This window comes from Teleopsis dalmanni, chromosome 2 (assembly GCF_002237135.1).
Source record: "Teleopsis dalmanni isolate 2A chromosome 2, ASM223713v2, whole genome shotgun sequence".
In the NCBI taxonomy this organism is placed as follows: Eukaryota; Metazoa; Arthropoda; class Insecta; order Diptera; family Diopsidae; genus Teleopsis; species Teleopsis dalmanni.
The window spans coordinates 177,757,890-177,780,423 of NC_051847.1; the positions used below are offsets into that span (position 1 = coordinate 177,757,890).

The 22,534-nt window shown below is 27.2% G+C and overlaps 3 protein-coding genes across 3 annotated transcripts in view; 2 read left to right on the forward strand and 1 right to left on the reverse strand.

The window, feature by feature from the left end:
• The first annotated feature begins 2,045 nt into the window (after positions 1-2,045).
• On the forward strand, positions 2,046-5,696 carry LOC119684621 (circumsporozoite protein). Its single transcript, XM_038098700.1, has 7 exons — positions 2,046-2,157; positions 2,262-2,317; positions 2,401-2,651; positions 4,663-4,847; positions 4,906-4,971; positions 5,086-5,151; positions 5,211-5,696. Exons 1-7 carry the CDS (start codon positions 2,137-2,139, stop codon positions 5,625-5,627), a joined length of 1,062 nt encoding a protein of 353 aa, XP_037954628.1. The 5' UTR covers positions 2,046-2,136; the 3' UTR covers positions 5,628-5,696.
• Positions 5,697-8,520: 2,824 nt separating this feature from the next.
• Positions 8,521-18,296, forward strand: LOC119684233 (endochitinase-like). The gene is made up of 7 exons (XM_038098237.1): positions 8,521-8,623; positions 14,966-15,584; positions 15,652-15,775; positions 16,161-16,652; positions 16,853-16,990; positions 17,741-17,938; positions 18,080-18,296. The coding sequence occupies exons 1-7, from the start codon at positions 8,620-8,622 to the stop codon at positions 18,233-18,235; spliced, it is 1,731 nt and encodes a 576-aa protein (XP_037954165.1). The 5' UTR covers positions 8,521-8,619; the 3' UTR covers positions 18,236-18,296.
• Positions 18,297-18,746: 450 nt separating this feature from the next.
• Positions 18,747-22,534, reverse strand: part of LOC119676243 (uncharacterized protein DDB_G0290685-like) — a 19,485-nt gene continuing 15,697 nt past the window's right edge. The window contains exon 4 of the mRNA XM_038087480.1: positions 18,747-18,772. Coding sequence (XP_037943408.1) covers positions 18,747-18,772 — 26 coding nt within the window. The remainder of the gene's footprint in view (positions 18,773-22,534) is intronic.

Sequence of the window (22,534 nt, forward strand, 5' to 3'; positions counted from 1 at the left end):
TTTAGGGGGCCCCACTATAAATTTTTGTATTCATTGTATTTCTTTTTAATAAATTCTCAAAAGTGGGACGAAACGTTTTTTGTTGGAATAACTTCATATTGCATTTTATAAAAGATACGTAAATTTTAAATTTAAAGTACATAATATGCATGTACTTCAAATAAAATATTAAACCTATTTATGAAATAAAAAAGTTTTTCTAAGAAAAATATGTGTCTTGATCGAGAGTTTATATGGAAGCTATATCTAAATTTAAACCCATTTGAAAATAATTTTGTACGTTGTCTTTTGCAAATATCAGTACTGTATACACCATATTCCATTTGAATACCTTTATTAAAAACGGAGAAACCTTATATCCGATTGTTAAGTTTATATCACAGCTACAAGAAATAGACGTCCAATTTCAATCAAATCAAATGGTGAACAGGGTGCGCTCCCGAAAAGTATGTGTATAAAGTTTTATTCGAAGAGTTCAAAAGCTGAGAGAGTAGTTTGAACTGTAAAAGTATACTGATATATACTTAATGGTATTTCCGAAGTTTCCTTTAATGCGTTACGAAAATCTTGACAAACCTTATATACCCTTTTTACATTTTTTCGTGTAAAGAGTATAAAAAGAGGGGCCCCTTAGTATGTTGGTAGGGGCCCCTTAGTTAGAATTTGCTTACAGGCCTAAAAAATGTAGTTACGCCACTGCTTGGAACTTATATTCTAAACTGAAAAGAGTTTGACTGTTGCACTGCTCATACTGATAAAACAAAAATTAAGAACGGTTTAATAATTTGTCACTAATTTAAATACTCTGATAGGATCTTTTCCTTAGTCAAGTTATTTATCTAATCCTGATTTTTGGATAAAAAATAGACATGGTACCGGCTCTGAACGCAGAGGAGCACCGCGACCGTAGACCATAGTTGATCTTTTGTGCTGTTTTAATATTTTATATAGTTTTCTCCAAATCTATTTATGAAATCTAAAAATTAAATTTGTTGTTCCAAAAAATAATTGCTATTTGAAGAAACGCAGCAATCGGTATACACAGTGATATAAATTTAATTAACACCTACATTTAATATGAATGTTCAGTAGAAATAATTTGTTTAATTTATCTCAATAAGCTGTTGATTTGTTCAAAATTAATCCAATAAACTGGAAATATATTTCAGGAAAAAATTCTCTTCATTGACAGATACGTGTGCGCAAATATCTTCAAAATTTGTAATTTAATGAGTTCGAAAGTAGGTGAACTGATTGGATTAATGAAATGTTAAAAATATCAATAAACTTTTTACTTGTAGAAATGTTCAAAAATTGATTTAGGATAGAAAAATCATAATATTTAATTGAATTAAGCCTCACTTTCTTTCTGTGACCTTTAAAAGTGATCGTAAATTCTAATTTGATTTTATTAACTATGAAAGTGAATTTTTAAAGATTTTGCAAAAATTAAAAAACAAACACTTTCGTTTGAAATTATTAATCGAAAATCAAAAATCAGAAATCAAAAGGCCGAGCTATCTTTGAGATTATTTCAAAAATGAGTGTTTGTAGCTTAAGTCTTTTGCTTAGTTGCCTACGCAATGTGTGTATGTGAGTTAACTTATCTGATCGCAAACAATATCTCATTTATGTTTATATATTCACCACTTCTGTATATACTATTTGCATATATAAACTGATTAAAAAATAAACAAAACTCTCAAAATCTAAATTAATGACGTAGATAAAAATCACACATGTCCATTGACAAAACAGACCAGTTTTTTGCTCGCAAAAAAAAAACAATAAATAAATAAATAAAACAAGATAAAAATAATGTAAGAGAAATATTTAAAACGGTTTTATTTATATGCTTAATTATTTACAATATACAAAGTATATAGTACATAATAATATATAAATTATACTAAAAACTGGTAAATGAAATACAACAATTTGAGATAATATTTCAAGTTTATCGCATGGTTTTTTGGCCAAACAAAACAAAATCATTAAATGATGAGCACAAAACCAAGATTTTAACACAGATGAGCTGACTTAGTCAGCTCTGGACTGTTAACTAGTGAAGTTAAATAATAGTTAATGTGTATTTTATTATAACATAAAAGTCGAAAATTTAAGTGAAGTTTCAATATGAATTGCTTACTGCTAATGGTCAGTTTTTTAATATAATTTTGTAATAAAAAGATATACGACACAATTACAATTATTATTAAATATATATAATATATATTTACAACTCTATATCTATCTCACAGCTCATTTTAGCAGTGGCTTTACAAGCTATAAATGCTAAACCGCAGTTATTAGATCCGTAAGTTGTATGAATAAATAATTAAACGTTGAAAAAAGCATTGAAAAAGTTAAAGAAAAAATTTTAATAATTTTTTTTTGTAGAACATATTCAGATGACGACCTTTTAGCGGAAGAATCTAACAATTATCAAAATTTTGGAGGCGCAAGTTCGTATAGCTTTGCCAGTAGCTCCGCTAGTAGTAGTGGTAGTAGTTCAAGCAGTAGTAGCGCAAGCAGTAGCAGCGGTTTTGGTGGTAGTCCATTTGATGACTTTGGTTTTATGCATTTTGGCTTTCCAAATCATTATCAACCATACTATGGTGGCTTCATGCAACCATTGCCTCCATTCGGAGGTTCGCTCAATTCATTACTTTTATTTATTTGCGTGGGGGGTCTTCCATAAGTTTTTCGTAATTTGCAACAAACATTCATTATTAAAATTAACAAGTGTGTAATGACTTTCGTACATGAGAAAGTCATTAAGTACGACTTTGAATTACGATGCATTATAATAATTGAAGGATTGGAGATAGTGTTGTTCTAATAAAGACAATGCAAAATGTAGTGAATCCAATTAATATATTTTAAAGCTTAGATCGATGACAAATCTAAAATCAAATTTCCTATTAAAATTGAATTTTAGTGATAGGACAACAGTTTTTTTTAGAAGTTAAACTATGAGATTGAAAAAATATGCTTTCCAGCTCAGCTTCGATATAGATATATACATTAAGACCGAAAAGTTTTCGGAAATTCTCATTTAAAATTCGCGCGCTGTATATTTTTCGATATTTTAAGTTTATGTAGTTTGGCAGCACTGTCCTTAATTACTATGCCAAAAATGAGCGCGATCTGTCAGACAGTTCGTTTACGGCAGCTGTTGAAACCAGTTCACCTCAGTAGGGCGTTGCGAAAAAAACAATGGAAAAAAATATTGAACAAAGAGTTTGCATCAAATTTTGTGTTTCGAACGAAATTTCGTGTGCAGAATCGTTGCGAATGCTACAAAAGGCTTATGGGGAATCAGTTTTATCGAAAACTCAAGTTTATGAGTGGTACAAAGCCTTCCAGGACGGTCGTACGACCGTCGAAGACATTTCGCAACGCACTACTGAGGTGAACTGGTTTCAACAGCTGCCGTAAACGAACTGTCTGACAGATCGAGCTCATTTTTGGCATAGTAATTAAGGACAGTGCTGCCAAACTACATAAACTTAAAATATCGAAAAATATACAGCGCGCGAATTTTAAATGAGAATTTCCGAAAACTTTTCAGTCTTAATGTATAGTAAATGTATGCATATTATGTTTGTATATATTATACGTATATTTAATATTCGATTATTAGGCAGTATCATATCTATAATTTTATATAGTTTTTCAAATCTCTAAATTTAATAACACAAATAAAGTATGCGCTGGTTTTGGGGACCCGTCAGTTAAGACAGGACAACAGGGTGAATTCCAGATTTCTCTGCATTTCAATAGATGTTTCTAAAACAATACTGGTGAAGTATATTTGTCAGTTTCCAAGCATCTGTCCTTCAGTAAAAATTAAAAAAATTTTCGATTTGAAAAGTTCCTTACACTTACTGCCTCCGCTATTTAAAGTATATGTTTTAATAAAAATGAATTCCGGATAGCTATTAATTCTGGAATAGACTATATTGATTTGTTTATCAAATTTTCGATACATCGACTATCACCGATAATCATTAATAGGAATACAATTAATTGTATTTATGAAATTATATTTATATCCTATATTTTAGGTTGGTAGTAATATCGATATTATTGTACATTTTTATTCCATAATGTGGGTTTAATACACAACTAAACTTTTTCATTTATCATTTCATAAAAACCTGCGACAACTTTTGCTATAAGAACCAACACAATATTGTATATAGTCATCTAATTACATTGATAATTATATATTGCTTTAATAAAATATACATCATTTATACTCAAAGCATTTAGTTTGTGAAACCTATTTGGTTCGTACTACTAAAAACATTCACTGAAATATGTGAATTTTGTTCACATATGTTAATTTTATTTTTTCAGAAGTCACTCTATATCGATTAATTTTAGTTAAGAACAAGTGAATTTTCGATTTATTTTTTTTTATTTTTCATGTTTATTTTCTCGAAACGAAGAATTTGTTTTTTTTCTTTTGTTTTTTATATACAATTTTTTCGAACATTAGTCCATACATTTAACGCTAATACTATCAGGTCTTCATAAATTTATAACTGTTAATAGTTTGCTTATAGAGTACTTATTAATTTGGAAGACTCCTTACTATTAACACGGTTATTAAATAAAACAATATATAAACTTAAAAAAAAATTTTCTTACTAGGACGTCCAGGCTACCCACCACCACCACCTCCGCCTCCACCTAAGCAACCGCCACGAAATAATAATAACAAAAATCCATTTGTAACACCAAATCGTCCAGGAAATGTAAATCAAAAACAAGTAAGACCAGGACATCCACCACCGCCACAAAATGCCAACAATAAAAACAATAATAGACCCCCACCGGTTTGTATTTTTTCTATTAGAATATTAAAGTAAACTATTAAAATAAAAAAAATTGTAGATACGACCAGGACAACAGCCTCCGCCATTAATTAACAACAACAATAATAATAATAAAATTACAAAGGTTTTTATTTTCATTTTTATTATTTATTTAAGATTATATATTCTCACAAGTTCATATTGTTAGGTATCAATCAATTGAAACTAAATAATTACTATTTATCTATTTATTTTATAGGTACGGCCAGGACAGCAGCCTCCGCCTTTTAATAATAATAACGGAAATAACAACAAGAATCCACAGGTTAACATTATATTCACATATATAAGAATCAGTTAATTTAATTTATAATTCTTAAACAGATATTCAATCCAGTACCACAACATCCGGGACACAATCCAACACCACACAATCCAGTACCATACAATCCAGTACCATATAATCCAGTACCACATAATCCCGTACCACAAAATCCGGAACCATACAATCCAGTACCACACAATCCTGTGCCTACAAATCCACAAGTTATACAACCCGTTCCAGTTAATCCTATAGTTGACCCAACTATACCATCTCAACCGACATCAGGAACAGGAGATTCACCTGTATTTCAACCTCGACCACCTGTAAATGTACAACCAACAAAACCAGGACTCAATGGTCTTATTGATTCGATATTTACAACTCCATCTAGTAGGATAACTCCAGGTCCAGCAACTCTTACATCAACCACAACTGAAGAACCTTTCTACGACATTGATATAAGAGTAGGGGACTAATGTTAAAATAAAGTAAATCTATATGTTATATATAAGATACTTTTCAATGTAAAGAAAATATCAAAAGAATTCGAAATGTGTTGTTTAAAAATCGTAATATATATTGATCGTATTTTTATACTGAAAAATATATACGATAATATGAAATAAAATAATAAAATATAATATTATGGCTCATATGTTTATTTGTCAGTAGACTTTGAAAGTAGTTACAGCTAATAACTAGTTTCAAGTGGTTGGTTTAAGTGGTAACAGTCAGAGAGCCCAATATACGCTTCTGTATTGTTTTGATGCTATACCCACGTTGCTATTTATTTCTTTGTTTATAGGCAGTTCAATTAAATTTAGTTCCTGCGGTTTAAGAACCTTTGCAGCTCAAGATTATTATAGAGTGGCCTACCTAAGTTGGCTCTTTTCAAAACGTAGAAAATGCACAGAGGTAATAATTTTCTATTTATATACCTATTTGCATCTATGACAGTGAGGATTATGAGAGATGTCCATTTTGTTGGGCTGTTCTCTAATAGCCCAGTAATTACTGGTGTATATACATGCCTTTTATTCTTGCAATAAAGACTGCTTGAGATTATATTCAGGCAACAGGGTCTAACACGCCATGTTTTTCCTCAACTGGCGACTATTTGAATATATTTGATGTTAACAGCTCTTTGGGCTATACTTAGTGTCATACGATCTGATTCTGCATGAGCTTCTTGCTTGGGAGATCCATTTCTTGCTAGTTCATTAGCTCTTTTGTCTCCCCCAATATTTCAATGTCCTGGAACTCAGGATATCATTGTGCCTTTCACTCGAAGTAGGTCTAGTAGGTGACTATGGCTGAATGCTAAGCATGAATTGTAAACTAGTTATACGATAAATTAGCGATGTTTTTTTCGTGTGTATAGTTTAAGACAAGCAACCTGGTAGTTTTTACCTAATGTCAAGGTCCAAGTCTAAATAAACCTAATTAAAAGAGTTATGCACTTACTTAAGTAGAATCTTCACTTTCAGATTTGAGCCAAAAGTTCATTTCAAACGAACTTATTGTTATTACTTTTGGTTTACAGATTTTATGATATTGGATTCAAATAGAGTATTATTATTCTAAAATTGAATAAATATTTCGATATTTATTACAAACTTCAAAAAAAAACATTAAATATTTTATTTTTGTTATATTTTTTAAGATAATAAACTTAGAACATTTTCTCTTATCAAAATTTCTCACAGTGTTGGTTTATCATGTTTCATTTTTGGAGATACATATTCTAACAAGATGATAACTGCCACTACATTTAATTTTAAAATAGTTTTAAAAACTACTATTACTAATACTTATCAAAATTTATATATCGATCAAATTTAACAAATGATATACGATATCAAAATGTGTGTAATAAATTGTTATCTACATCAATATAATGACAATTTGAAACATTTTCTAATCATTTGAATCATTAAACTTGTGTAATATCACCAGTTACACCTTAATGGTTTTATATTAATATAATATCATCAATTACAGCTTAATGGTTTTATATATTAAGACTGAGACTGTGACAACACAGAGCGCACACCTTCTTTTACTGCAATAGGTGACTCACAAATAGAGAAGAGATAATAGCACAGATTGGAGCTATAAATCTCGAAAATATGTTGGAAAAGATGACCGCGAACCCAGAGAGTCGGCGAACGATAAAATCATATGTGATTCAAGTCCTTAAAACGAAGAAATTAGACCTAGAAAGGGGAACCAGAAACTAAAATAATAAATAATGCTGATACCAAAAAAATGTGGTGAAAGTGTGGAGGTCTAGACGCAGATTGAAAATCACAAGAGCGTGGCTTGAAATGCCAACATAAAAGAGACCCTTCTTGAAGTAATGCGAGAGCGGTTGCGAGGGGAAATATGTCTCGCCGAAGAGGAGGTATTTTAGTCCGTATACTACATATTAATGTTAGGAAACGGTCGGTTTAAAGATGCATAAAGCATTTCATCTCTTCACCACAAAAAAAAAACAAAAAAAACTTTACTTTACTTTACTTTACTTTATCTTCGTATTTATCAAAACTTTGAACGAGGATTGTATCAGTAGGATAAAGATCAATACTCCTCATACCTTATTCCTCTCCAAATCAAAAACCTTTTTATACATTATTCTGTCTCTTTTTACAATACAATGAACTTTTTGTAAACTTGAGACAACTTTATTCTTTTGGTTTAAAATAAAAGCAGAGAAATTGCATTCACTATAATAAAAATAAATCATTGGAGCATGTCCCTAAAACAAAATAAACAAAACAGTGAAATTATATACCACAATATCTTTTATCTTAATCGCTTAGGACATTTAACAGAACAAAAGTCCGAAACCGCAAAAGTAACGCAATATCGTAAACACAATATGTATGAGGAATCACCAAAAAAAAAATGAAATAAAATCTACAGAATGACAAAGTAACCGTAAACAACTACAGAATGATAAGATACAAAAACATATAATATATACACAAGCACATATGTATCTGAATATAAATATAACTTAGAGCACTAATTTACAGATAAAAAAAAATTGAATTTAAAATTATGCATAAAATAAATTGTAACAAAATAAAAAATGAAATCGAAGACAGATTTAAACTTCATAAATAAATAAATAATATAATAAATAAAAAAAAAATATGAAAAGAGCTTAAAGTGAAATGAACAAAACAGAACGAGAGGAAACGCACCCCGAACTCAGATACTCGTTAATCGAGTATCTTTTTTATTTTGTATCTTTTATGAGCCAAGTCAAGCCAAGCCAGCCAGCAAAATTGCATTGAACAAATTTCACAAGGCTTAAGATATCGCAATAAAGAAAGAATTTACAAATGCGTGAGGAGCTTACGTATTCTATTGAGCTCAGCACTGAAATGTTGCGATTTGTATAAAAACCTCAAGCCGCTATGGGGCAAACGTCATTTGACTGAAGATACTCGTTGGTGAAGCATGGGTAAGAGTCGCGCCTGTAATGGGAAGTTTTAAATAAGAAATTTCTAATTTCTTTCTTCTAAATGTGAACTAGTTCAATATCAGTTTAATAAATGTTTTTAGTGTGAAATCTATAAAAATTTAAAATACTTCTCATTTAGTAAGAAAATTTGTGAAAAGAAAATCGGTTAACGAACTTCGAATGTTGAAAGTGCATTGAATATCAAATGAAAACGTGTGCGATACCATCGATGTAAACTAACTTTTAATAAACAATATTGTCTTATGGACATTAACCTTAGAGCAACCAAAGCGGTATCCATAAAGTCCATAAAACACGTAAATGGTAGTAATAAATTATTTCAAAAAAAATACAAAATAAAGAAGTGATGTGTTGAATATTAAAAAACTTATTTGAAGTTTTGCAGAAAAACCTTATGAAAATTTCAAAAGTTTTGTTTACATATGAGGGGATTGGTATAATCATTAATTTTTCAATAATTATACCATAATTAAATACTTTAAACAGCCTAAATAATTTAAAATTAAAAAAAAAAATGTTGCAAGAATTACAAAAGTATTTATTTCATCTATATCAGATGAAATCCAATACTAAGATTTTAAACTAAAAACAGAATTAATATTTTGTACTATTTCTGCACCCATTCTAAGAAAATCGTAGAGCAATATATATAATATATAAATATTTAAAAAATTAAAATTATTAAATTGAAAATTTAAATTTTATTTAAATAATTACTTTAAATTTTAGAATTATTAATTAATTTAAATTTTAAAATTATGATTTAAAATTTATAAAATTAATTTAAATTTTAAAATTAGTAATTTAGTATTTAAAATTATTAATTTAAATTTTAAAAATTTTAAATTTAAATTCTATAATTAATAAAATTGCGCATTTTCGTAGAAAACATAGTTTTTATTATATTAATTATCTAATATTAACATTCAAATACATTACTTTATTAATTTTTAATAAAAATATAGATGGCAATTTTTAGGCTGCACTAAATTATTTAATTATTTTAACAATTTTTAAATAAAACAATAATTTCAAGTACTAGTACTCAAAATAACTTAGTATTATCAAATAACGATGGTAAAATCAATACAAATAATTAAAACAATAAAAATAATAATAAAAAACAAAATTAAAAATACTTAAAATAATTATCAAAAAAAAAACCAATTAAAACATAAGAAAATATTAATTTCAATTAAAATAAATATTGAATTAAAATTAATTTTATTAAAATAAAAATAATTAAATAATAACTGGAAAAGAAATAAAAATTAAAAAAATATGAATTAAAAATAATCAATTTTAAATAAAGTAACTTGTTATTTTATTATAATAAACCAATGTACAAATAAACTTAATAATAATAAGACTTATTGTTTATTACTTATCGAAAAAATTCGATTCAAAAAAATTAAATTAAAAATTGTGAAATAAATTATTTTTTGAATAATCAATATATAATAGCAATAAATCGTATAATTAATTAAGACTATGTAAAATAAAAATACAATCAATTATTAATTCCATATATATAATTTTAATTAAACTCATTCTATATTATAATAATAAATCATTTACTTAATAAATTAAATGAAATAACATAAAAAAATAATAAACCATTAATATAAATAGTATTTATAAATACATATTTAATAAAATCAAATGGCAACTTATGGTAAATAAAAAAAACAATTTATAAAACCTAAATATTAAATATAATATCAAAACATGCATATTTAAAAAAAATTATTCAAATATAAATTATATATATTTATGTAATATAAATAGTAAAACTAATATTAAAATAAATGCCTAATAAAAAATACTACACACAAAATAAAAATACAATAAATTAAAAATTTCAAATAAATATTTAATTTTTTATTAAATTAAATTAAATGAAACTAAGAAATAAATTATTTTACAAATAATGAAAGCTTAATAAGATTAATATTAATATATTAATGTGAATATATATTAATAATATACTAATAATATAATTATAAATACTGAAATGAATCATGACTATTATTACTTGTGCATTGTTTAACTTTATCTTTTTATTACTCTTGATTATAAAATTAATTAAGATGGTCCTTAATTTTATTTAAGGCACAAATCTTTAAAAATTAATCAATTTTAGAAATATCGGTGAGGATCTCAATTTTTTATATGTAATTGTTTTTTTTTGTCCAGACTTCTATTATTTTTTAATAATAGATAATATTCTTATTATTAATTATATTAAAATAAATAAAAAAAACACTTATTTTAATTTTTAATATTAAATAATATAACTATTTTAATTTTATTATATTATATATATGGTAAATGATAAAAATTAATTATTTCTGCTCTTAATAACTAGTTTTCCTGATCATTCTTCATAATTTAATCTAACTTCATATATCGAAAATTACTTTACAGTCTTAGAAAATATTTGAGAATATGTTTAAATCACCGACTGTCATTATATTATGTTAGTATATTATGCTAAAATTTATATTAAACTTATTTTCGAAAGTGTGAAGACCAATCGAATATTTTATTCTTTTATTTTGCTAATAGACCCTATTTTCTCATTGCGATATTTCATATTTTGCTATGAATTGTTTTTCTAACTAGCAGATGTAGCCCTCACCTATTATTTTCAAATCTGTAGAAAAGTTTTTGTATAACATAATTATATTATTTGAATAGCTTGAAAACGGGACCAAGTGTGTGGAACGGGAAAAGGGCTATATTGGAAAATAATGTAAATCAATAAAATATATGCACTTTACTATATTATGCTAATAATAATTTTATTTCATTTATTTATTATTATTATTAGTAATATTTATTATTATTGATTTAAATTATTATTAAGACAAAAACCAAAAATAATGAAAAACACAAGTAATCATCCAAATATATTATGCTTATTACATATTATTACATTATATTTATCATAATAATTATAATAACAATAATAATAAATTATTATTATTATAATAATGAATATGAATAGAGACATGCAAACCTCAAAATAAAAATTATTATTGAAGTTTTTTTAAGAATTTTTTTTTTGTTCAATTAAATTCAAATCTTTATATCTTTTTATATTCTTTAAGATAAAATCACTTTCAACTTTTAAATTATTAAATTGTTTTAGGTAATTTATGCAAATATCCTCGTCCCTTATTTTAAAAAGCTTTTAAAATAAAATGTCAATAAAAATCGCAGAAAAATAAATAAATCTGACAAATGACTATAGCTTTCAAGGGCCAATACTAACTAATTTTAGATCTTAGATTTAATTCAACATATTTGAACATATGCAATAATTTTCTCTTATTTTGCAATAAATTTAAATTCAATTAGTACAATACATTTTTTTTATTTTAGTTTCAAATTTAATTCAATTTAATTCATCTGATTTAAACTTTTGCAAATATGTATTAATGTTTGCAGCTTGAACATTTGTTTTGTGATATCAAATGCGCCATTGTCTAATCAAAATAAAATTCCTTGAATTGCTCTTAGTCTTGACACCGTCAACAATAAATTTTATTCGAAGTTCGAACTAACTTAATAATATATATTATATTTTGTTGCAAATTTAAAAGAGGATTAGACAGTAAATACAAGCGCAATTACAAATTTCAAAATATTTATAAATAAATCAAATAGATCACTCAAGTATTATAGTATAAGTTAAGGTGCCCCGACTTATGGCTTTGAATATAAAAAAAAAATCTTTAAATATATAGTTTAATTATATATGTATATAATTTATATGCGTATATGACATATAAAGCTGGAGATATATTTTATGAGGTATTTAAAAAATATGACATGACAGTAAGATGATATGAAAGACATGACAGTAACCCAAATTCATACACAAAAACATTAGGGTTCCAGTAAAATTTTAATCTTTCATACACGAAAATATTCATGGATTTCTTTCTATATTATTAATGTTAATTTTTAATTTTTATTTATATATTTGTATTATTATTGATGGTTTTATTAGTATTAGTTATTTATGTCATCGAAAATATGTCATCGAACTTATATTTAATAGAAATGGGATTATTAATAACAATAATTAATTTTTTTGACTGTCTATACAACTATTCCGTTAATTGTATTTATATATTTATGCATTTATTTTAATATGTTAAATTAAATAAAAAACAACAATATATTAAAAGAACATCAAGTTAGAAGATAGGCTTTGGTGCCTATAAAATGTGAGTCTGATTTCGAAAAATTGGTGGGGTAACTTAACACTTGCAGTTCAAAATTTCTATACAAATAATTTAATTCAAAAAATTTTTACCAAAATCGGTGATAATATATATCAGAGCACCCGAAACAACTATATGGTCAACCAAAAAATTAAATTAAGTGAAAATTAATTAATTGAAATTAATTTGTTGTTGTATTTCATTACCATTCATCGAGTTTTCTTTTATAATAATTTCTTTATTTTATATTACTTTAAAGAAATTTAATTGGTTTTTTTTTATTATTATACTAATTCAATTTATACTTAAAAAAAATTATTATACATGTCAGTAAATAAAAAATCTTAAAAGTCATTTATTTAAAGGGTTCCGATTTGCTGTGGAACCCCGCTTTAGTGAAAGTAATTTTAGCATAAAATAATTATATTTCGACGTAGTTTTAGTTAAAATAATTTATGAAATGAATTAATTTAAATATAATTATATTTACTCGGAGATGAATGCAATAAATAAATATAAAAATAAACATATTTATTTACATATTGACATATAAAATAATTAAATTTCGACGTAGTTGCAAAATAAGATTTATATATTTAATTATTAAGAAAATATACTTTGATTTATTATAAAATCGTATGTATTTATAATTTATATTAAATATTATTTATTAATACGTATTATATGTATACCTCTAAAATTTTTTAATAGTTTTATAAATGGTTTTGGTCATTATATCTTAAATACACAATATATATATATATGGGGTAATAAGAAATATTTAATTTGATATAAAATTCTATTGAAGTCATAATAACAGTAATGATAACTGATAATAACAATAATAATGTTACTGATAATAATGATAATAACTGATAATAAGTTCACTAAAATCTTTACTTGATCTCTTATTTACTACTAAGTCTTTGTGGTACAGTTTGCCACGCTAAGGTGCTGATTTCTACTTACAACTATGGTAGACCATCCTTTATTAGAACCCTATTGTAGTTACGTTGAGTTGAGTTCGGAGGATTTCTAATGAATGATAAGGGCTCGCGTTGTGATCCTAATAAGATGCGTCTATCAGAGGGTTGTTCATGGACTCTGTTTAGAATCAAATGGGACCTCTACAAAATTTTTGTTGTATTTGGTTTTAATATGGCAGAGTTCTGGGTCTGGAACTCCTGCACATGTCTGATTATAAAAAATTTTATCGGGGGACAATTTTAGTTTAATTTGAAGGGATTAGTGATTTTCGTTTGGTTGTTAGCAGAAAAAATCTATGTCAGTCACGGGTGATTTACTTTGCTATCATATTTTAAGACCAGCAAGCAGAAATTGGTCTAACCATTCTTTACCAGCCAGATCAAAATTGACATAGTCCATATCAGAGATAGATATAATGAAATTAAACTGGGATTGTTTGTAAAAATTTCTATAACACTTGCTGAGACGCTAAAACACTTATAACACTGTTAAGCCTTAACCAGTAATGAATCCAGTAATTTTTTATTCCTTCAACAATATATCCAGTATTCAAATTGATCAATGCTTACAGCAAGTTCTTAAAAAAACTAAAAGTATAATAAATATTGAATAAAAATGATTTTTTTAGATAATTGATGAGAAGTCGATCCTCTAACACATCACGTACAAAAGATCTAGAACAGTCACCCCCCTCGACCAAATTGGGAATATAGTACAATACTTAGTGTATCCATATTTTATTATGTCATATCACTAAAATATCTTCCACGAAAGACATGTGAAACACTTACGTTTAACTTTTTGTATATATAAATTACTGAAGTCTATTAGAGTCCTTTATTGTATGTAGTATCGTTACACACTTCTGTTATTTTTTTAATTATAATAGTGATTTTTACTATAATATCTGTCAATCCAAAACATAATTGGGAAAATCATATAGCACACTGAAAAGTCTCTTTCCATATACTCCAATATACATACATACTTTATTGGAAAATATATATACAATTAAAAATAATAATAAAAAAAAATTAAAATAAAAAATAAAAATATACATTTAATTTAAATCCATTAATTCGATATATTTTAATTTCAGTTAAATTCCTTATTGGGACTCTACTGCTATTAGCAGTAGCATTGACGACGGTAACAGCTGAAGAGCAACCTGCACGCATAGTTTGCTATTTCAGTAACTGGGCTGTTTATCGACCGGGTATAGGTCGATATGGCATCGAAGATGTACCCGCTGAGTTGTGTACACATCTGATTTACTCATTCATTGGTGTGGATGAGAAAACTTGGGAAGTTCTTGTTATCGACCCCGAATTAGATGTTGATCAAAATGGTTTCCGAAATTTTACGCAATTGCGTCAAAAGCATCCAAATCTAAAACTTGAAATTGCTGTCGGTGGCTGGGCCGAAGGTGGTAAAAAGTACTCACAAATGTCAGCGGTACGTGAGAGACGCCAAAGTTTTATACGCAGCGTGGTTGATTTTATGAAGAAGTATGACTTCGATGGTTTTGATTTGGATTGGGAATATCCTGGAGCCACAGATCGTGGTGGTGCTTTCAGTGATAAGGATAAGTTTTTATATTTTGTACAAGAATTAAGACGTGCTTTCGATCGTGAAGGACGAGGTTGGGAAATCACAATGGCTGTACCAGTAGCTAAATTTAGATTACAAGAAGGTTATCATGTACCAGAATTATGCGAGTGAGTAGTAATAACTATATTTCTTATAAATATATATATTTTAATGGAAAATTGTTTTTTCGAATAGATTACTTGATGCTATACATGCCATGACTTACGACTTGCGAGGCAATTGGGCTGGCTTTGCTGATGTACATAGTCCATTATATAAACGTAAACACGATCAGTATGCATATGAGAGACTCAATGTGGTAAGTATTTTTATTAAAAATAAATTTTTACAAAAAAAACTGTCCCTTTTGGCTGATGCTATTTTGAGGTGTATTTCGAAAATACATTTTTTTACAATTTAATTTCAATATACTTTTTATTTTCGACAAAAACATGTAGTTTTCTATACCGAATTCTTTAAAAACATTAGTCGGGGAAATTAATATCTCGATAAGTAGATATGGGCTATTTACTTAAGTAAAGTAAAATGTTTGTTTCAAAATTAAATAAAAATTTAATAGAATTTTTATGTTAACATAGTGTCGACCTCAAGACCTTAATATTCTTGATTTTTATTTTTCTTTAAATTTAATTTAACTGTTAACAATTTTTATACATTTATCAAAAATCCTCACATTTCCATAGAATGATGGTTTAGCACTTTGGGAAGATATGGGCTGTCCAGCTAATAAATTAGTCGTAGGCATACCATTTTATGGCCGCACCTACACATTAAGTAATTCAAATAAAAACTACAACATGGGCACATACATTAATAAAGAGGCAGGTGGTGGTGCTCCCGGTCCTTACACAAACGCTAGTGGTTTCCTAGCTTATTACGAAATTTGTACAGAAGTAAATGATAAAGCAAAAGGCTGGACAGTTGAATGGGATGATCAAGGTATGGTACCATATACCTACAAAGATACACAATGGGTGGGATATGAGAATGAAGTATCGGTGCAAATAAAAATGGACTTCATTAAGGAGAGAGGTTATGCTGGCGCTATGACATGGGCTGTAGATATGGATGATTTCCATGGTTTATGCGGTCGTGAAAATTCTCTTATGCATATACTACATGATAATATGCGAAACTATCGCGTACCAGAACCAACACGCGAAACAACACCTAGGGTAAGTGTCTAACACAAATAAATCCACCAAGTGTGGCGAATAAATTATTTTTATCTAATTTATCAAAGCAGCACATACAAAATGAAATAATTTGTAAGTGCCGCTTGCCAAATTTGCTTAATTGCAAATGATTTGCTTATAATTTATTGTTTTGAGGTATTTTGAATTTTTCGCACTATTCTTTTTTAATTAAAATACAGCCTGAGTGGGCAAAGCCACCCGCAACACCGCCAAATCCGGATGAAGAAAATCTGCCCATTGCATCCACCACGAAACGTCCGATACCGAAACCACAACAAACAACAGTTCGGCCCACTGAAGCAACAACAACAACAAAAGTAAGCTACAAAAATATGTATTACATATACATATATGAGATATATATCTCTCTCTATAATTTTTTTGCTACAATATAATTTTATTAAACGAGATAAATTCTATTGGGGACCTTTAAGAAGTTAGATGTTAAAATTAATTATTTAATTCATGTTAAAGTAGGAACTTCGTATACTTTTATGTAAATAGAAGTATACTTTTATGTAAATGTAAATTATTATTATATATAATAATAAATAATTTTTTAATTTAGCAACACCTTATAGCATAAAAGTCATCTGTGCCAAAAAATTTCTCAGCCGCAAAATAGAAATTCTACTCACAAATACGGACCTTATTTTTAGTTGCCCTGCATTTGTATTAATAAGCTTCGTCAAAAATAGAAAATGTTGGAGAACTCAAAAAAAGATACATTTATGTAAATTCAGCAATAATCGACACTTCTATTGCTGCCAATAAAAATGTTAAAAAATTATGTGTAAACGCGAAAAATTTATTTTTAATTTAAATTCACGTTCGATTGAAAATGCAACAATTTATTTCGAGAATAAAGAAACTAAGTCAGAGTGCAACGAACGCTTCGTTGCATTTAAACAAAGTGCAAGAGAAAATCGCACTTGTTTGAACCGTTGACAGACTGACATCGACATTGACACTGAAATAGATCGAATATTTTATTGACATTTACCGATTTCTTTACATTTGATATTAAGTGTTTCGCATTAAGTGTTTTTTTCTTTCACTCTCTACAGAAACCTGCAAAAGTTTCAAAGAAACCGAAACCAAAACCAAAACCAAAGCCTACAACAAGTACTAGTACAACTACAACAACAACAACCGAAGCAGCTCTGCAAAAAGATCCAGAAATTACACAACCGGATCCAGAACAAAATGATGTCAACATTGATTGTACCAATAGAGATTATGTACCTCATCCAGATTGTCAAAAGGTGAATATTTATCCCAACTAAATATGATTAATAATATAATATATACATAAATACAACATATCTTTATCTTATAAAATGTATCTGTTATTTTTTTATATTGATTATAATTATTATTATTATAATTATTATTTTAATATTTAGTATTATCGTTGCGTACATGGCAAACCAGTCGAATTTGAGTGTAAAGAAGGTACCGCTTTCCATACAATCCTCAATGTTTGCGATTGGATTGAGAACAGCGATCGTTACTATTGCACCAGACTTAAGAAGAAAACTGTGGACAATGAAACAAAATAATTTTAAGTTAATTTAAATAATTTTATCATCAGAAATGTATTTAGTTTCTAAGGTTAATAAACAAAGACTTTAATAAATTATATTATTTAACAAAAATATATACGATATTCATTTAATTAAGGTTCTGTAGGTATTATCTTGGGAGATGAAAGCAAAAAGTAAGTAAGCAGCACCCATTTTTGACTAGTACCCATTTTATTCGTGGATTATCTTCTTATTTTTAGAAACATTTTATTTTCGTAAAAATAGGCTTAATATATGAAAAGTTAGAATTCCATAAATGAGTCCACGTTTATATCTTTCAATGATGATAACTTTTTGATTTACTATACTATTTTAGAGAATTTGCCTATTTTACTATATAGTGTCCTATTTACTTTACTGCATATTACTTGACTTACTAAATTGATTGGAAAATAATGTTAAAAAGAATTACTAGAGATTTGATTACCTTTAATTAAATATGTCCTGTGGCATATGAAGTTGTATAAGAAAAAAATTATAAAAGAAATCAAAGCTCCATTAGATCTTGAAAACCTATACATAATAAATGTTTAAAATGTATTTTCAAGTTTATTGTGTCAAAATACATATGATTGTTATGTTTAGCAATGAAACAGAGTACTCTGAGCTCAATGGATTGAGATGACATAGAGGTAGTAAAGTTCCTTAATACTTTTCCACTCTTTGCGGCATTAATTCCAAATCCATTTTAATAACAAGTAAAGTTGTTTAATACTTTAAACTAAATATTTTTGAAAGAAGTAATAAGATTCCTTAATACTTTTTCACTCTCTATGACACATATAACACTAATCCATTTTAACACCATGGTATAGAACAATTCTTAAAATATTTTAGTAAGCTTTTCTCCTCAATATAATAGGTAAAATAGTTTTTTTTTTGGTGCGAAGAGAAGGTCTAAAAATGCCTAAGACGCCGTTACTATGCTCTCACAATAGAGGTAAGCGCGAATTGCATGGATTAAAAACAATCCAGCTCCTGTAGCAGACCGTTTCTACTTCTCAACTTTATTGGGAATACTTCAAGGTGGAGTCCCTGTGTTGATTATCCATTAAAAAATGTATTCAATAGCCTGCGTCCAGGCCTTTTATTTGTATACCTTTTCTTCAAAATTATTAATTTACGAGATCATATTTTTTTCCGCTTAAATATGATTGTAGCGAAACGGTGTATGGCGGTTCAGTTTTCTTCAGAAAGCCTCATCTTCGTTGTGATATTTTCGACGTTTATTTCATCGACTATTGTTTCAATTGTAGTAGAAGAACATAGAAATTCCTTGATATTTTCGCCACTACCCTTTTTTTGCATCCCTAACACGTTTTTCACTAATTCATCATATATGGTATATCGCATATATACTAGATATACATATATACATCGCATACACTAGAAAACATAAAATACTTTATTTCTATATATTATTTGTGAAATAGTATATTATAGAAATTCTTTGAAAATCTTCCACTCACCTCTTTTGTTAGGTCTCACATATTTTTTACCAATCCATTTTATTAAAGTAGTGTATTATGATTATAAAACTCCTTCTGTGAATACAGGAGTTTTTGCAAAAAGAATAATTCGATTTTCAATTCATCAAGAGAAACAGTTCTTGATATTCTTGGCAGTAGGAATATATTTGTAGAATCTCTTTTAATTAAAATTACCAGACATGTTAAAGGTAAATCCCTAAACTAGGCAACAAAAAAAATATATGTAAAACAGAGTTATGGCGTATTCAATTGGTAAATATGGATTCAATCCAGATTTACTCTTGAAGTGCCCCAATTTTCTTGTTCAATCTTACATTTTAAAACTAATCTAACATTTTTGCAGTAATATTATTAGACATTTATATATTTTATTAAAACATATATCGAAGCAAATCATACTTTACTTTTCAAGTCTCTAAAACAGCCGTTAATATTTCAGGGTAATCTTCCTACCCTTCCAAAATATCTAGAGTGTTATAAATTAATCTCGAGTGTTATATATTTCATTCCAAGACTTACCAATCGAAATGAAATGAAATGAAATGAAATGAAAGAAGTGAATCTCGATTGAAGAAGTTACCTAAGATTTATTAATCGAGAACGACATTTGAATGTATTTTTAATACTAATATCAAACAAAATTGTTCTTATTGATGGGAGAGTCGTATCTTCTATCCAAATAGCTCATTGACACATTTTATTACTATACTTTCAATCATGATAATTTAAATGTTAAAATCAACTAATATGTTGATGAGGTAGATTTTTTTTAAAATATCTGTATTGTACGATCCCAAAAAATCATGATAATTTCAGCTTTTAAATAATGACTTCATCGTGGGGTCTTAACTTTAGCCGTTAGAACTATAAGGTTTTAGGTTGATGTTGATGAAGTAGATATTTTTAAAATATCTGTATTGTACGATCCCAAAAAATCATGAAAATTTTACTATTTAAGAAATGACTTCGTCGAGGGCTCTTAGCTTTAGCTGTTAGAACTGAAAGGTTTTGGGTTGAATTAACATCAACCTAAGTGAATTTTTTTTAAAAGATCTGTATTGTACTGTCCCAAAAAATCATCTTAGGGCTCTTAGCTTTAGCTGTTAGAACTGAAAGGTTTTATAAAATATTTATAAATCAATGTCTTTATAATATACATATATGAAAACAAAGAACATTCAAAACCGTTTTTGATACATTTTATTGTTGTCATAAAATCTACTTTACGTTAAATATATTTCGAATTATATTATAAACATTATATACTTAAAAAAAAATTATAAGGTAGGTGGAAAAAGTTCTTAAAGATATATATTATTAGCATGTGTCTTCTGTTTCTGACTCAGCTCACATCCGCTGCTTGCATAATTTTATTGCTCATACGCACCGAATGACACAACTTGCCTACTGTTCGATTTCAGTTTTTTTCAAATCAATTGATATGTTAAAAATATTATTTCTATATTTTATTCTATTTTATTTTTTTAAATAAATTAATATAAAAAATAACATTTTAATTTTAATATAAAATGACAGAACAATTTTGTGTTAGCAGATATAGTTCGAAAGATGAAAAAAATGACATGCCGAAACGTCTGATATTAGCACTTATCTTTAAAGAAGTATGATTTATGAGTCTTTTGAAGGAAAAGAAATCTTGAAGATAAATAGTAGACGGAATATTGAAGTATTAACTAATAAATTCCAAACAAATCCAAGAAATACATTAAAGACTAGAATATGTTAAATGTTTGAAAAGAAAAGAATTTTTATATATTTTTTATAAAAGTGCGACAGACCAGAACAAAACTGTCAACTCAAGGTTCTGCTATAAATTCATGTGATTTAACTTATTCAGAGAGATCCAATACCGCCATTCTTCTATTCTTCTCTTCTTCTATTTTATGTACTGATTAGATCGGGGTACATAATTTATTGCATATGTAATAAGCATGCAATATATTTGATTTGATTTGAGTGCAATTAAAGACCTGCGTGTACTTCGTGTCCTTTCGCAACTGAGATTTAGCAAATTTGATAATAATATTTCTTGAAAATTTATACGTTTAATTTAATTTAAACTAAAAATACATTTTGACGCTAATAAAATGTTAACATATTTGCCATGAATGTGACAATTTTTGAAGAAAATTTTACGTATGTATCACAGGCACAGGCGTATGCTCATGATAAATGGGCAGCAAATATTGTTTTTAAGCAGTGATTTCAATTGAATGAGTAATTATTTTATATGAATTAAAATAAATTTTTATGGTATTTATTTTAAAATAAGTATAATTTTATATATCAGAACAGCAATGTCCTGGAGAAGGACAGTTTAGTAGGAGACTGGCAAATCACTTAACGAGTTGAGAGGAATAGCACAAAATAAAAATCAATGGAAAACTTTTATGGACTTCTTAGCTCTGAATGGAGAATGGAAATAATAAATAATATAAATAATAGTTTTATATACATATTTAAAGTATAAAAATGTAGAGTTTTCATTAAAAACTTTGTTGAATATATACTTATAGTTCAATTGTTCTATAGGTAACGACAAGCATGCAACCCGCATCAGAGAAGATAAAATGAGATATGCATTTAAATACATTAATATATATAGTATTTATCTTTAAGTATCTTTAGGTACTATTGAAGATATTTCTAGATTGCAAGCCATAAAGGAAATGTAATTCAATACGTGCTCTTTCAGTATGTACTTGAAATTTATTTAATAATACAAAAGATCTCAGAAAAGTACTGGATTTCCATTGCAGTTATT